Here is a 14,435-nt window from a genome sequence, read left to right as displayed (position 1 = left end):
TCGTGCATTATCCTATGAAGACTGTAATCCTTTCTGTTGGATCTGTTGGTTCCCCTCAATCCAAAAATAACTCTGACAAGCATATCACTTCTTTTCTGTGTGTGAGGAATACCTAATATATCACTGTTCATATTAAAAAAAGCCAGAATCACCGGTAAAAAGGGCAGTAAAGGATTGAGACCTCTACACCCCAAAAGAACAGGGAACTAACATTAACTACTTACCTTTTTTTTTTTTTTACTGAAAAGGTGAAATGAAATAGTTCATTGGTTTGAATGTATGGTTCAGATGTTGCAGAAAAAAATGTGTTTGCAATAACTGCTCTCCAGCTTAGCAACAGGAAAGCTTCCCTACCTCTTCAATGCAGGGACTGCCTTGGCAAAGAGAAAAGCGTCTCTATTCTCTATTGCCAACCTCCAGCTACTCCTCAAGCTTTAAAATGTTTAAATTCTCCATCCTCCAAGAAGGTCTCTGCAGATTATGGACTAACACTGGAAAGAGCAAGAGAAGGAGATAACCAGTAAATAGTAAGGCTGCAAATAAGACAAAGCCATGAGTTTAGAACGAAGAAAGGAAAGAAAAATTAATGGGTTTAACAAAAAGCCTTGCTAGTGATAAATGAGATTGTTAAAAATGAAGGCAACAAAACTGTTACAACACTAGCATTAAAGAAAGGTAAGATACAAATGAAGAAACAGAGTTTGATATTTTCCTAGAAGTTATAACAACTGTATTGCTTTACTTCATCTGGAGGACCCGCTTCACATAAGTTACAGGTTATAATTCACCGGGACCTTTCCGTCTTGACAAATTTCAAGCAGGTTCACAGATTATATGAATGTGTGTGTGTGTATGCACATGTATTTCTCACTAAACTACGATAGCCTATGAATTGGAATGTAGTCCCCATTCCCTCAAAGAAAATATGTATATTCTCAAATTCAGTCTCAAAAGAATCACAAAAGGAATTTTTAAAAACAGTTTAAAAAAAGACAGTTATTCAAATTAACATTTGATAAAAGCAGCAGGAGCTGACAGCTGCCCTTCCAGGGGACATGAAAAACTCTCTCAGTGATCGCTAGTGATGGCAGCAAACACTTATTTTTTCTTTAATCTACAACAAGCTAATACTCTCTTCCAATCGGACATACTCAAAACAATACTCAGCAATGGTCTATCTGCTCTTTTTGCTCCAGGCCTCACAGTTTGAAGCATATACTAGCACTTTCTTAAAGTTGCAAACAATTGCCACACAATCTGGCTCTATCTACATCTGAACTCTGGAAGATGCTTACACTTCCAACATCACACACAGAAGCATCTAGCTTGCTTAAAACTTGTGCTCCGTCTTCTGAACTCTGCTTTTCTTGTAACATGGTGTCACCATTCTAAACCAGAGTCTTGGCCCTTATCGTGCCCTATGGATATAAAAAATAGCCAAGGAGGGGGGAAAAAAAAAAAGAAAAAAAAAAAACAAACCAAAACACCCAGCCTTGAAATCTAACTCACATAAAAGCAGTGCATCAAGTCTAACTTAAGTAAAAACATTGCATCAAGCACAGACAGTCTCATAAGCGTCAATGGAGAATAGATTTGGTATGGGATAAAGGGTACCCATGTATACACATATGTATACATATATATCCCATATATATATATACTCGTGTATACATATATATATGGAGTTGGACTCTATGATCCTTATGGGTCCCATCCAATTTGAGATATCTATGAGTCTATGATCCCTGTTCAGCAAGTCTACGTGATACAATATTGAATAGCGTTCAGCTACATTAAAGTTTGCCAGGTTTATACAACTGTAAAACTAATGTCAGAGTATAACTATGGGTAATGCAGCTACTGTTAGCTTCTGTCCTTTTAGCTGATTTTTTTTTTAAATATCAGAGGAAAAGCATCTGGTGTACATTCGGCCTTTTCCTTTATAAAGTTGACTAAAATTTTATTTGCTACCTTGCAGTCTTACTGTTAGAAATCAAGACGAAGAGAGAGCAAGGAGAACATCTCATGAACTCCAAGCAGAGGGTATTCCAAACTGCGAGGAAAGGTATAGTCTTTACTAAGTGCTCTGTCAAGCTAAAATAAAACAAACCAACAAGCCATACTAAATAATTAAAGTGAATTACCTGAAATGTGCAAATAACTATTATCTGTTTGTCATTTATGCTGAATTTGCAGTCACCTGTCTCTTACCTCCTAAGGAACCACAGGTCTGATCTATAATCTTTTACCTTATTTATATGCAGCATGTAACCACATCCCCACTTGCATAACATGGCAGATCAAAACCAGCATTGTAAACACAGTCTCCCTTTTTTCTGAAATAATTTTTGAATACCTCCTGTTCCTACCCAGCAACTACGTAATGCAGTGCTCAGCCTTACAAAAAATATAAAAAATTAAAAATAATATTTAATAAAATAATTAATAATAAAAAATAATAAAGAGGAGCTCAGATCCTCCCAAGAGTCCAGCAACTGTTTCTTCAGAATTGCTCAAACAGGTAGGAGCACCTGTAAAACTGTAACAGAGAGGAGGGTACCTTTTATGGGGTTTGAATCATTGCTCTTTCTATGTATTTTCATTCAGTTTTTAAGAATGATTCAACAAGGACTATTAGGTATAGAAAAAATGCTTAGCTGTTGCACAGGGACTTCTTTGTTGCAATTACTTCGAGCAGTAAACTGCAATTTCTGCATCAAAGCGCTGGCAATCATCTGCATCTGAGCTTTTGATAAGCACACTTTCAAAAAGCATCTTATAAATATGTTTACTAGGGTTTGCACTTGGGTAGTAGTGAGGAATTAGAGCTCCATAAACCTTGTGATTTTGTTCCACCATGATGGCAGATGCCTCCTGCCAGCTGCAAACAGCTTGAATAACAATCATTCATTTCTCTCTTCTTGTCCTCTCCTTGCTCCTCAAGCCCTGCTCCTACTCTTGAAGAAGTAAATGCCTGGGCTCAGTCATTTGACAAGTTGATGCTTACTCCAGCTGGCAGAAATGCTTTTCGTGAATTTCTACGAACAGAATTCAGCGAGGAAAACATGCTTTTCTGGATGGCCTGTGAGGAACTAAAACAAGAATCCAACAAAAGTGTCATTGAAGAAAAAGCAAGACTAATTTATGAAGATTATATTTCTATCCTTTCTCCAAAAGAGGTATATTGCTTTCCCCAATACATTCTTTGATGCTGCTTTGCACAGTTAATTCTAACATGTTTAAAGCCACAACAATACTCGGGGAGAACTTTTTTCCCCCCACATTCCACTGCCATCAAGTAGAGATTTAGGGGAGAAAGGCAGACCCATCGTTGAGGTGAGATGGTCAAAATTACTTTCACTGGCTGTAAGAAAGCTCTTCCTATGCTACTCTGGCATGCTGACGTGAAGTCTTTAGTTTGAGACATAAATATACAGACGATCACTTCGTCCTTGCTCAACTTAAATTTTATTTGTTGAACAAATCGGGTTTTTCTTCTTTGCACTAGGAAGGGGATGCGTGCATCTCTCCAAAAGCACAGTAACCGCAAATAAAGTGTTATTTGCAAAGCACAAATTGCTCAAAGAGCAGCTGACAAAATATGGCATAGAACAAACACACTGACTTCCTGAAAATTTTCAAAACTACTTGTCACTTTGCTGTTAGCAAATACGTCAAGTTTCGAAGACACCTCAGTTCAGTTTGAATAGAATCCTGCCAAGTAGGCTGGAATTTTAAACCTTCCAATATCCTTGCAAAACTCAAACTTAATTGTTTGTGGTGCAAGCTATACTTATGTACTTATACAAATGCTGTTTAAATCTAGTCAGTCTATTCCAGTAATACTAATACCTTTCTACAGACACTACAGCGTTGCAGGAAAAAAATGACATTACTTGTATGTTGTATGAAATCATTATATAGCCAATACCTGTGGTTCGCATCAATTCACCCTGCTTTTTAACAGGAATTTGATTAAGCAACAGCTTCCCAGGGTACGGTTTCCGTCTGCGTCATACTGCTTACTCCAAATTCAGTCTCTTTACAACAGCGCTAACTCCCAAGGAAACGAACTGTCACAAAAAATTACAAGTCCTCTCCACTACCGCGCAGGAAGTTGGTCTGGAAATAGTCCACCAGTCTCTCAGGTTTCAGTAAGAATGGGATTGCAGGCAGCCTTGTTCAAAGTAAAGTTGCCTCAGCCAGACAATTTCTCTATCCATACTCAAGAGATCGCTACTTCCAAATTTCAACACAGTTGTTTTTTGCCTAAGAATATTTAGCAGTTTTTACACTCTCGAAGGACACCAGCTGAAATGGTTAAAAAGGACTGCTTTTTCAACCAATAAAACAAACCTAAAAACCCCACATGTGCTATTTACCACTATTAATTTTGTGACTTTCTATTTTAATATGCAGGTCAGTCTGGACTCCAGAGTAAGAGAAGTTATTAACCGAAATATGCTGGAACCCTCGCAACACACCTTCGATGATGCACAGCTTCAAATTTATACCTTAATGCACAGAGACTCCTATCCACGGTTTATGAACTCTGCTATTTATAAGGACTTGCTTCGGTCCTTATCTGAAAAATCCATTGAAACATAGGATCTTTTCTTAAATGTATTTATTTTAAAACAAACGGAACTCTGGGCTACACTGATCCACAGGGAATTTAGAATTAATCACATATTTACCTGAAAATAACTCAGGCAAGTTTTACTACAGACTGAATGTTTTAAACCCGCACAAGGCTCTGACACAATCAGCTAACTACAGTTTCTGATCAAATTCAGTGTCACTTTGCAGAAGAGAATGAAGAGAAAATGTTGTTGTTCAAAAAAAAGCAGTATTTTTTCAAACGCAGCATGCAACTCAGCTGCAAACCTGTCACAACGTACGTCTGAGGTACAAATGCCAACTAAGCATGAAAACTAAATTTGATTTTTAAGTGGAGTGTTGGAATTTTCTTGAAAGCCAAACCAGTTGTCCCATTCACACTGTGACCAAAGTAAAAACAGTACTGTCAATATCTGGGTTACACTAGACTAAGTTTCACACATTGTATGAATCGTACCTGGCACAGGTACGCTCCACTTGTCTTGGTATATTTAATGTGTATACAAAGTGCTAATGGAAATCAGTATGGCAATCTCAAGTTGATGAAAGATAATGGTTGAAATAATGCTGCCTATAAAAATCTTTTGCTGAAGAATTGTTATTTTACTACTAGAGTCTGCTGAAAGCATTTTTAAGTTCATATTGTTGATGTTTATAAAGTTAAATTATTTACTTAAGAGGAAGAAGAGTCTGGGCATTTAAATTCCAAAATAAAGCACAAGAATTGTCACATATTCTTCTCTTCCCTCAGTAGGTAGATTTAAAAACCCTTTCGCTATTTGCTCCTGAGAGGGTGGCAGTATCAACCATCTTGGTTTTGTACATATTAAATTCTCTCATTACCTGACAGATCTTGTAAGGTTTCTGTTACAGAAACGCACACATTTCATTGACAAAAGAAGGAAGCTGGAACTATTCTGTTCTGATACCGTGCTATTTCCGACTGTCTGAAAGAAAAGCAACAGCTCTATCCCTTAATAAACCATGTTCATTTACAGCATCCCCAAGGCATTACACTTGATTTCTGGTCATATCTCAAAATCGGTAATCACAGGAAGTACCAGGAAGAAAGTAAGTTGAATCCACATAATCTATTTGTAGATCTGTTATTAGAATAACTTCTTTATTTTAAATTACAAGATTCACTACAATTCCACTATATAAAACTTCGGACTTTATAGTGGACTTCTATTGAATTATATTTTTTCCTGCACATTTATTTAAATGAACCAAATGACACACATAGGTTGGAAAAGTGCATATGGGAAACAGAAAGGAAAAAATACCCCTAGAAGGGAAGAACCAGACAGGCATAGTTCAGTGACATTTACTGTAGACTTTCTAAAGCCTGCTCTTTGCCTAATTCCAGCACTACGAAAAGCATGAAATGGGGACTTTCTCTGAAAAAAGGAAATGGGGATAAAAAGGCAGAATGTAGGAAATCAATTTAATTGTTTCCTCAATGCACTCGGCAGGAGACACATTCTCCCCTTACTGCATTCGCACTATTAAACAAATAATGATGAGATTTTTCATTACACAGCACCACAGGAAAAGACACGATACACGCTAAGTTAACAACAACTATGGACCAGTTTCCATCATCTCCTTCCATAATCAAAACACTATTCAGCCTGTCAGCACAAAAAAGCAAACCCAACAACTTCAGAGAGGCAGCAAAACAAAGTGCTCCGTAGCACAGCACTGAATGACCAAGTTAAGAGGAAGCCCTTCTATACACCACTATTTAAGACACGGTCCAGTTAGTGGTTGCCACTGCTGAACATATCAACATTGGTTATCTCAGCTGAATTTGTAGTAAAAATATCCAAAGCACTATCGATACAATCTCAGTTTACATAAAGTATTACACGATAGGCAGTAACTTTAACAAAACAAACTAGATGTATCGGTAAGGCAGCATTCATGGGGAGCTTGCAGTCAAACTGACGATGCTGTACTTGTTTAATCAGGGAGGGTAAGAGTGCTCTAAAACTCTACATTGACAAAGTAAGTTTAACTAGGTCAAATTCAGCTTGCTGGAAAGATCAGACGCACACATCAAAAAAAGTTCAAAGCGTGTCATTTCATGAAATGGAGGATTTCATTTCTTTTAAGTTATCTCTCTTCCCTGCAAAGATACCTCATTAACAGCTGGAAGACAGACCAAACACTCGTACTTTATATCAAACAATACATTCCATTATTCTGCAAGAAAGAAAAACACGCAATGAAATCAGAGGGGAGAGAAAACTATATTGGTTTGGGCAGTTCTATGGTTAACATCAGATTATTAAAAGAAGAAAATAATAATTTCTAAGCTTATTTTCCGTATGCCACAACTTCTAAGCAATTAATATTCTCTAGGCAATTTTCATTTTACTTCTGCATTAGAATATGCTGACATTTGCAACGCGCATCTTTCCTGAAAAATCTTAACAAATTTTAATGGTGTATTTTTGGTTTAAGCTTACACCCAACACCAATGGCAGAATGCTGGTCCCTAGATACCCTAAGAGTATCTCTTAAAAAACCCAAACAACCAACCCACTCCCCTAAATATCTTGCTTTGAGGCTGTTTAATGCTGGATTTAATTGAAGGGCAGGGGCGGGGGGGAGAAGAAAACAAACCCACCCGCACAGAAGACAACTACATTTTATTATTATATACTTGCTCATTATGCACAAACTTTTCTCAGGGCAAAAGTGAGTTGCACTGAAAAGGAAAAGTTACTATAGACAAGCTGTTACATGAACAGCAGGAGAAAATAATCATATTGACACAAGATATTATTTATAATTCATCAAGTACGAAATTATCGCAAAATCAATTTATCCTAGCTTGAAAATAAGCATGGTTGGTTTGTCTTGGCATTTATCTAACTGCAGGATATCATTAAGCTCTAACAACTTTCCAGTCCACTGGTATTCTTTCTTCAATTTCTGCACTTCACAAACTAGTAACTCCCACAGAACATGCATACTGTTAAAGACTGCTCTTTTCACCAGCCTGCTAAGCATTATTAAAATTGCATGGGCTCCTTCAGCCAACACATTGTGCTTTACACTGACCTTTAAATTCTAAAGTCATTAGCACAATACAGAGGAAAAAAAAGTTTGCACGTATATATATATTTCTCTATCTATCTCTTGAAGGGCTCTACTGTATAAAGATAGATAAAAATTTCTCACACAAACATCGTGTACTTATGCACTGATTACAAATGATATCTGAAAAAGAGAAAGTGATGAGAAAGACTATCACAATATGAAGTAATTTTTAAACAAGTATGCTCTAAACAGTACTTAAGAACACGTGTCTTCTGCCATGAAAGGTATCAGTATCATTTCAATGACATTAATGACAGATTTTCTATACTAATGTTTTCATGAAATTAATCCCAAACCTTTTAAAATGGGAAAACAATTCAAGATTAGTGATGATCTAGTGAAACAGAAGCTAATATACAGCTGTATGAAATTGTACTTAAAGAGGTGAAACTCCTCAGGTTTATTTATATGAATGACTACTAATGATCCATTTCAACAGGCATGCATTTGAAAGGTAATACAACTACTTTTTGTAGAATGAAGACTTCATGTTGATGAATGTAAGTTCTGCCTAAGGTGGTATGGGTTGTAAGTTTCAATTTAAAACTCAGACACGTGACCACAAGTGGAAACCTGAACTCTGGATAAAAAACAGGCACTTTCCTCACAATGCTTGGAAAGTGCAATAGGGCTTCAAAGTGGGATTCACAAAAACCAAGATCACTGAGCAGATATTTACCTTCTGCTTAGTGCTAGTCAAAAAGAATCATTCAGTACAAGATATTTTAAAACCCACACTTTCTCCTGAGCAAGTTAACAGAATTATATATGAGGAAATGCCTTCTAACAAAGGATCCGGAAACTGTGTTTTCTGAGCAGCAGAAACTTCTGGCCTTCCTTACAGAAGATGGCATCCTTAAAGATCTACACACACACACTTTAAAAGGAACATGGCTCCCTCTTTTGCTCTACTGTGTAAAAACTAGCTCGAGTTGTAAGCCAACTATGTTCCAGTCTCTCTTTCATCTGAGAGGATTCAAATGTCCATAAACGTAAACAACAAACCTGCTATTCTTGGATGGGAGAGATTCATCACCAGTTCTGCTGGCATGTTTCACTGCATAAAGTATCTGAATGCACTGGCTCAGTTGTAGCATGGCTGCAGCTCAGTAGATAAGCCAGCCAGCTAGGGAAATGAGATAGTCCCAGCCCCGCCTCTGCATTCTTCTCCTATACATCCTTCAGACTTTGCATCCTCGCCGATAGAGGAGGGCAATTTCAGACAACTGGGAAAACTGAAGGACCTGTTGAACAGAGATGCATCCGAAGCTCACTGCTGGGCAGTTTTGGTTTTGGATCTGGGCAACCAAAACGAAGCATGAATAGAATTTAGGCAACTATGATCTTCTTTGGATCTAGTTCTTGGACTTCATCTTTCATTGCAAGAAAGAAACGGTTCATTTTACCTCAGAAACAGAAGAGAGAAAGGGTGAAGGCTGTTGCCTAGCCATAAGGTAACATTAGGTGAAACAACATTTTATTTGAACTCCTACTTGGATACACCTACATCAATCGAAAGCGCTATCGCAGTTCTCATTCTTTTAATGAAGTCCGGATATAATTCAGTAAGTACAGAAAGACAATTACTATATTTTCTCAAGAAGTAATTCTCCTGTCACAATCAGGCATAAAGATCAAAGGACACGTAGCGTGAGGAAGGTTATGCAAACCAACCTGTGCCTGCTCTGTATATATGCTGTGAACAGCAGTGGAAATTGGCATCCAATTTGCAATCATTTTTAACATAATTTTTTGCACTTGTTCGTTTACAAACGTCTCCAAACAAAGCACTGCAATTAATATTAAACGTCTGTCATTAGTTTGTTGCTGTCTTAAACAACTTGGGGGAAAAAAAAAAAAATCAATTATGCATCTTTAAGTAACTCTTAAGAAGCAATCCTGCCAAAGGACCTACACACAGGCTAAAAATAAACCCGTTCTGTTAGTAGAAAAAAGAATGTTTTCTAAATTAGGGTATTAATATCAAATAAATTGAGTTAAAAACGTTTTTATATAAAGTTATGCAAGAAACTTTAAATGCTGAACAATTTTCTGCGTAAAAAATGTTTGTAACTAAACTTCTGATTTAATAATTTTTCCTTTAGCAGAAACACCACTTTTCCTTCCTTGCACAAGCTGACTGGAAAAGCTTGCTCTGTAAAGTACTTACCAAACACCTCACAAAGCTCAAGTGTCATCATACTATTTCCAACTCATTTGTTACGATTGCCACCATCACGCAAAAAATATTCAACATAGAAAATCTTGTTTTTCCTTTACAGTCAAGGAATATATTCTCCAGGAATCGCACATACTCTTCCCATCCCCCTGTGAACTCTTTATACATTGCCAGGATAGACCTTCTCAGCCCCAGGCTTCAATAAATTAAATAATATAAAATTAGGTACAATGAAAGAATTTAATCTCTTCTAAAGATGTTGACATATTTGTCCTTGAAAGCACATTTGAAAATAATTCTAAATATGTGTGCTGTTAAAAAGCAGGCTCTAACAAAGCAGTATGTATACCATTCCACATATGGAACAGACGGCAACTTTAATAATTCATTCTCACCTGTAGGTCTATGATTGACACTGGATACTCTACATCTCAAAATTCAGTTCATGAACAAAATTAATGTCATTTATATGAAGTGAATTTAATATTACCTCCCCAGCCAGTTTATACTGTGATGAACTGGTTAGCTGGTGTCATTACGACAGCCTACAACACAATGCCTCTGCTTATTTACAAGGTCTAAACCAAACTTGATTGTCAAGCACGATAAGCAAAACTGAACACTCAGATTTAACCGACTATTTTAAGACATTCCTAGAAATAATACCTACTGATAGAATGTAAAATACATGCTTTGGGCAATAAAATATATTGCATTTATCAAAGATAGTTACATAAACAAGCTTAACCAACCATTGCGATAGAGGTCATCGTATCCACTAATAAATTTCCAAACCCCATGACCACAAATTTAGTCCTAATTCAGAAACAGTACATAAAAACTAGAGAGTTAACTAAATTATGACTCAGTTAACAACTGATTTTAACGTAATTAGATGAAGTTAAATACCTTTTCTCTTTGCAAAACTAGTGAACACAGCAGCAAGAAACAAATTCCATTCTTACAACTGAACAAATGTGGAGAGATAAAATACATATGGGAGGAGCGTGTATGTTTCAGATCGCAAAAAATACAGTACACCATTCACATAGTTAGAAAAAAACAAGCCAATTACCAAAATGTTTAATTGGTAAAAGTTTAATGTCAACTTACTTATAAAAATGAAAAAATATTTTAACATTCACCATACAATTGAGCAACCTGGCCCTACTGACTATCAGCTATAGGAAGGCATTTAAGGAAATGATGGTTGTGTCAAAACAAAGGCTAACTTCAGGCATGTATGCAGCTTTAAAAAAAAAAAAAAAAATCTCTCATTTGCAGGAAGCTAGATGCTTAGCCTAGTTTTTAAAGCTAATTACAAAATCCTCTTTCATACTGGTCCAGATGTCTTGACAATTTCTTCTTCTAACAGAACTGTCAAAAGAAAAGAATTTTTATGAGATCTTCATACAGCTTATTTCTAAATTTTTGCAAGAAGAAACAGAAATATGACACTATACTTAGGATATGGAAATTACTAGCTAAAGCATTTGCTTATATCATAACCATTCCTTCACTAAAGCATCTTTATACAGACACTTTGTAACTGCCACCTTACAGAAGGTTTTAAGAACAAATGAACTTTTCCAGGTACTGCATCAAACAATTTCTAAGCTTTATAAATTATTTAGATATCTTGGAGTATAGATTTGAACAATGTTCTGTAATAAGATATGTAAAACGATGCATAAAAGTTTCCTTTTTATGCAGTAATCTTAACGTATGCTGTGCAACATGGTTCTGTAGAGCTGCAGCATTCTTAAAACAGAAAAATAACGGAATGAGAGTATCATGCTTCATATGGCATGCTATGACATCTTAAGCTGTAAATTTTACAGGCCTTCATTTCAGCATTTCTCTACTTTATTGGACTACCAGTGTTCCTCTGAAGCTTTTATAATTCCCATTTCCTGAACTTAAAAAAAAAAAAAATTTAAATCAAGTTATCACTGCCCTACACTTATCCTGGCACAGGAATATGGCAGCAGCCATCTCTTTTTTTATCCCCCCTTCTTTTCAAAGTAGCAAAAAAACTGGAAAAAACAACAACAAAAGGTCTAAAAAGGCCTATTCCACTCATCAAAGCAGAGATTAAAAACAGAATATCTTTGGGTGAAGGAAGAGAAAAACACTGACTAACTTGCCGCTACTTTGCATGGCAGAGCAGTATTGTAACTAAATGTCACAAAGTCATTTTCCTGACTTCTCTCCCCCTTTGCCACTGCCCTGCTTGTGTGATCTCACACCTTCAGTCAAAAATTCTTTTCTAACCTAAAGCTATTTTACAATATCAATATGTAATATCATTAATGGGCTAAGAAATAACCAAAAGCCAACAGAAACTCATTTGTAATTTACTGTAAACCAAAATTAAGCACAGAGCCTGGCTGACTGCTATCAAATATGCAGAGCAGTCTAACAGTCTTACCTTCCATCTGTTTCCACATTCATTACAGACAACAAACGTTGTCATGGGTTCATCAGCACTGCGGGTTTGAACCTTTGGCAAAGGCAAGGGCCAGAGCGGAAAAGGAAAATTAGTATCTTCGACTTCTGTTAGTATGTGTTCAATGTAAAGGTTTAAAATCAAAATTTAACATTAAGGAAACACATTTGGATAAAAATACAAGTTAACTTTCCATATCAATTGAAACTTTTGTCTAGACTACAAAGTGGTCATAAACTTATGTTTTGACAGATTTAGCAGCAGTAAAATATCAATTTCAGCATAGAAACTGCGTGCATAATTCTAGGAAAAGATTCTGCAGTAAAACTACATGTTCAGTACAGCTTTACATATATTTACTGATGCAAGGTCTCATGATTGAAAAACAGCTTTCTACTTAAAGCATCTGACATACAATATTAAATTATAAATGCAGCTGATCCTATGATCAAAATTACATGCCCTGAAGCACTGCTGAACAAATTAAATCCCTTCTTACACATATTTCCTAATTAAAATCAAAAAAGATTGTAGGAATGATTGTAAATTAGGGTCTAGTGTTAGTCAAGTGGTAGCTTTTTTATACATATATATACACACACACATATATATAAATATATATGTATATATAATTTTATATGTACGTATCATTATTTCCTGCTATTTATTCCCTCTGTAAAGAAAAGTTTACACACAATAAATTAGCTCTCCTCTACATAAAACCATATTAATAAGATGTAATAAGAAGAATTAGCAAAAACTCAGCAAAGAAACGGATGTTTCAGGCTATACAGATACTCAGCTTGGCTTTACATAAAATCTTTGGTAAATTAATACAACAAACTTTCTTTATGTAAGCACACCTAAGTAGACCCAACTATCTTCACATATTTTGTAATTTTTTAGCATTTTTTTTAAAAGTTCATTTTGTAATTAGAACTTTTTTTTCTGTGACAATCTTGATACAGGACTTAAGCTTTGAAAAAGGGAGAGTCTGAATAACCATGTACCTGGGTGTATGTACAGTTCTTCTTTTTGCACTTGCCACATGTAAACAGATCAGTTTGGGTACCTCCTGTTTTAGCCATCTGGTGCTCTCTGATAGCTTCTTTGGTCAGATTTTTGCGCATTTCTTTCAGCTCATCACTTGCCATTTCCTGTTACGGACAAAGAGCAGAGAAAGTTTACTACAGAGTTTTTGTTTCAAACAAGTCGTTACCACTGTGCAAGTGCATACCATTTTTGATTTAGAATCCACGAACAACAACTCTATTGAAGGGCAAAGTAATTCTACACATTTTTAATTTTACAAGACTTAAATTGGAATATTTCACAGCACAGAAGCTACAAAAAGTTAAAAATTTTCTTTTTTTTTTTTTCTCTTCGATGCAGCTGGAGGAAAAAAAAAAAAAAAAAATCACTAAAAGTTACAATATCGAACACCCAGAAACATTTCCATGCAAATGCATTTCTGAAGTTCAGAAATGTAATAGAGAGACAAGGTAGAAGAGGACTCAAAAGTTCTCTAGAGAGGAGGAAAAAGATCCTTTCCCTAGGTCAGGTCCTTGCACAATTATCTCATTGACCTACAGAAGATTATTATAGGAAAAAAATTACATTATTTTTACTATTTCCATATTTGTACTGAGAAAGACAGTATAGCCATAATTTACCATATGTTACCAGAAGTCATATACACTTAGTTTCAAAACACTAACCAAAGAGCTCAGAGTCACTGATTTTCTTTTTCCTTTAAAACAGTTCTAGTATGCAGATCTCCACAATGTATAGTAATCAAGTGTGCACAGCAAAAACAAGTCGTTCCGTTTTTCTTCGATAAAGTTTTACGCCACCTCCCATGTAGGTGTGGAATGCAAATCTTGTATTAATGCTGTTTCACTTTAGAAATAATCTTAACACTAAGGGGTTTTTTAGCCATTAAAATTTTAATCCAAGACATTAATTAAAACAAAGAATGGGCACTGGACAACACAAAACTTTTGTTTGTGCCTATGTACATACACACACGTAGAACAAAAAAACTCAAAATATGCACCGAAGATACAATGACTTTTC

General features: G+C 35.8%; 2 protein-coding genes across 4 annotated transcripts in view; one reads left to right on the top strand and one right to left on the bottom strand.

Annotated features, from left to right (window-relative positions):
* Nucleotides 1–5,620, top strand: part of RGS20 (regulator of G protein signaling 20) — a 39,965-nt gene extending 34,345 nt beyond the window's left edge. For all 3 annotated transcript variants that reach the window (XM_087735703.1, XM_087735686.1, XM_087735693.1), the window contains exons 3-5: nt 1,979–2,065; nt 2,945–3,179; nt 4,420–5,620. In XM_087735703.1, coding sequence (XP_087591829.1) covers nt 1,979–2,065; nt 2,945–3,179; nt 4,420–4,608 — 511 coding nt within the window. In that variant the 3' untranslated portion in view covers nt 4,609–5,620. The remainder of the gene's footprint in view (nt 1–1,978; nt 2,066–2,944; nt 3,180–4,419) is intronic.
* Nucleotides 5,621–10,988: 5,368 nt separating this feature from the next.
* Nucleotides 10,989–14,435, bottom strand: part of TCEA1 (transcription elongation factor A1) — a 28,589-nt gene continuing 25,142 nt past the window's right edge. The window contains exons 8-10 of the mRNA XM_087753328.1: nt 13,370–13,516; nt 12,342–12,413; nt 10,989–11,287 (exon numbers count right to left, since the gene is read on the bottom strand). Coding sequence (XP_087609454.1) covers nt 11,279–11,287; nt 12,342–12,413; nt 13,370–13,516 — 228 coding nt within the window. The 3' untranslated portion in view covers nt 10,989–11,278. The remainder of the gene's footprint in view (nt 11,288–12,341; nt 12,414–13,369; nt 13,517–14,435) is intronic.

This window comes from Nipponia nippon, unplaced genomic scaffold, assembly GCF_047370975.1.
Source record: "Nipponia nippon isolate SJK-2023a ecotype South Korea unplaced genomic scaffold, ASM4737097v1 scaffold_1, whole genome shotgun sequence".
In the NCBI taxonomy this organism is placed as follows: Eukaryota; Metazoa; Chordata; class Aves; order Pelecaniformes; family Threskiornithidae; genus Nipponia; species Nipponia nippon.
This window is presented reverse-complemented; position numbering and strand designations above follow the sequence as displayed.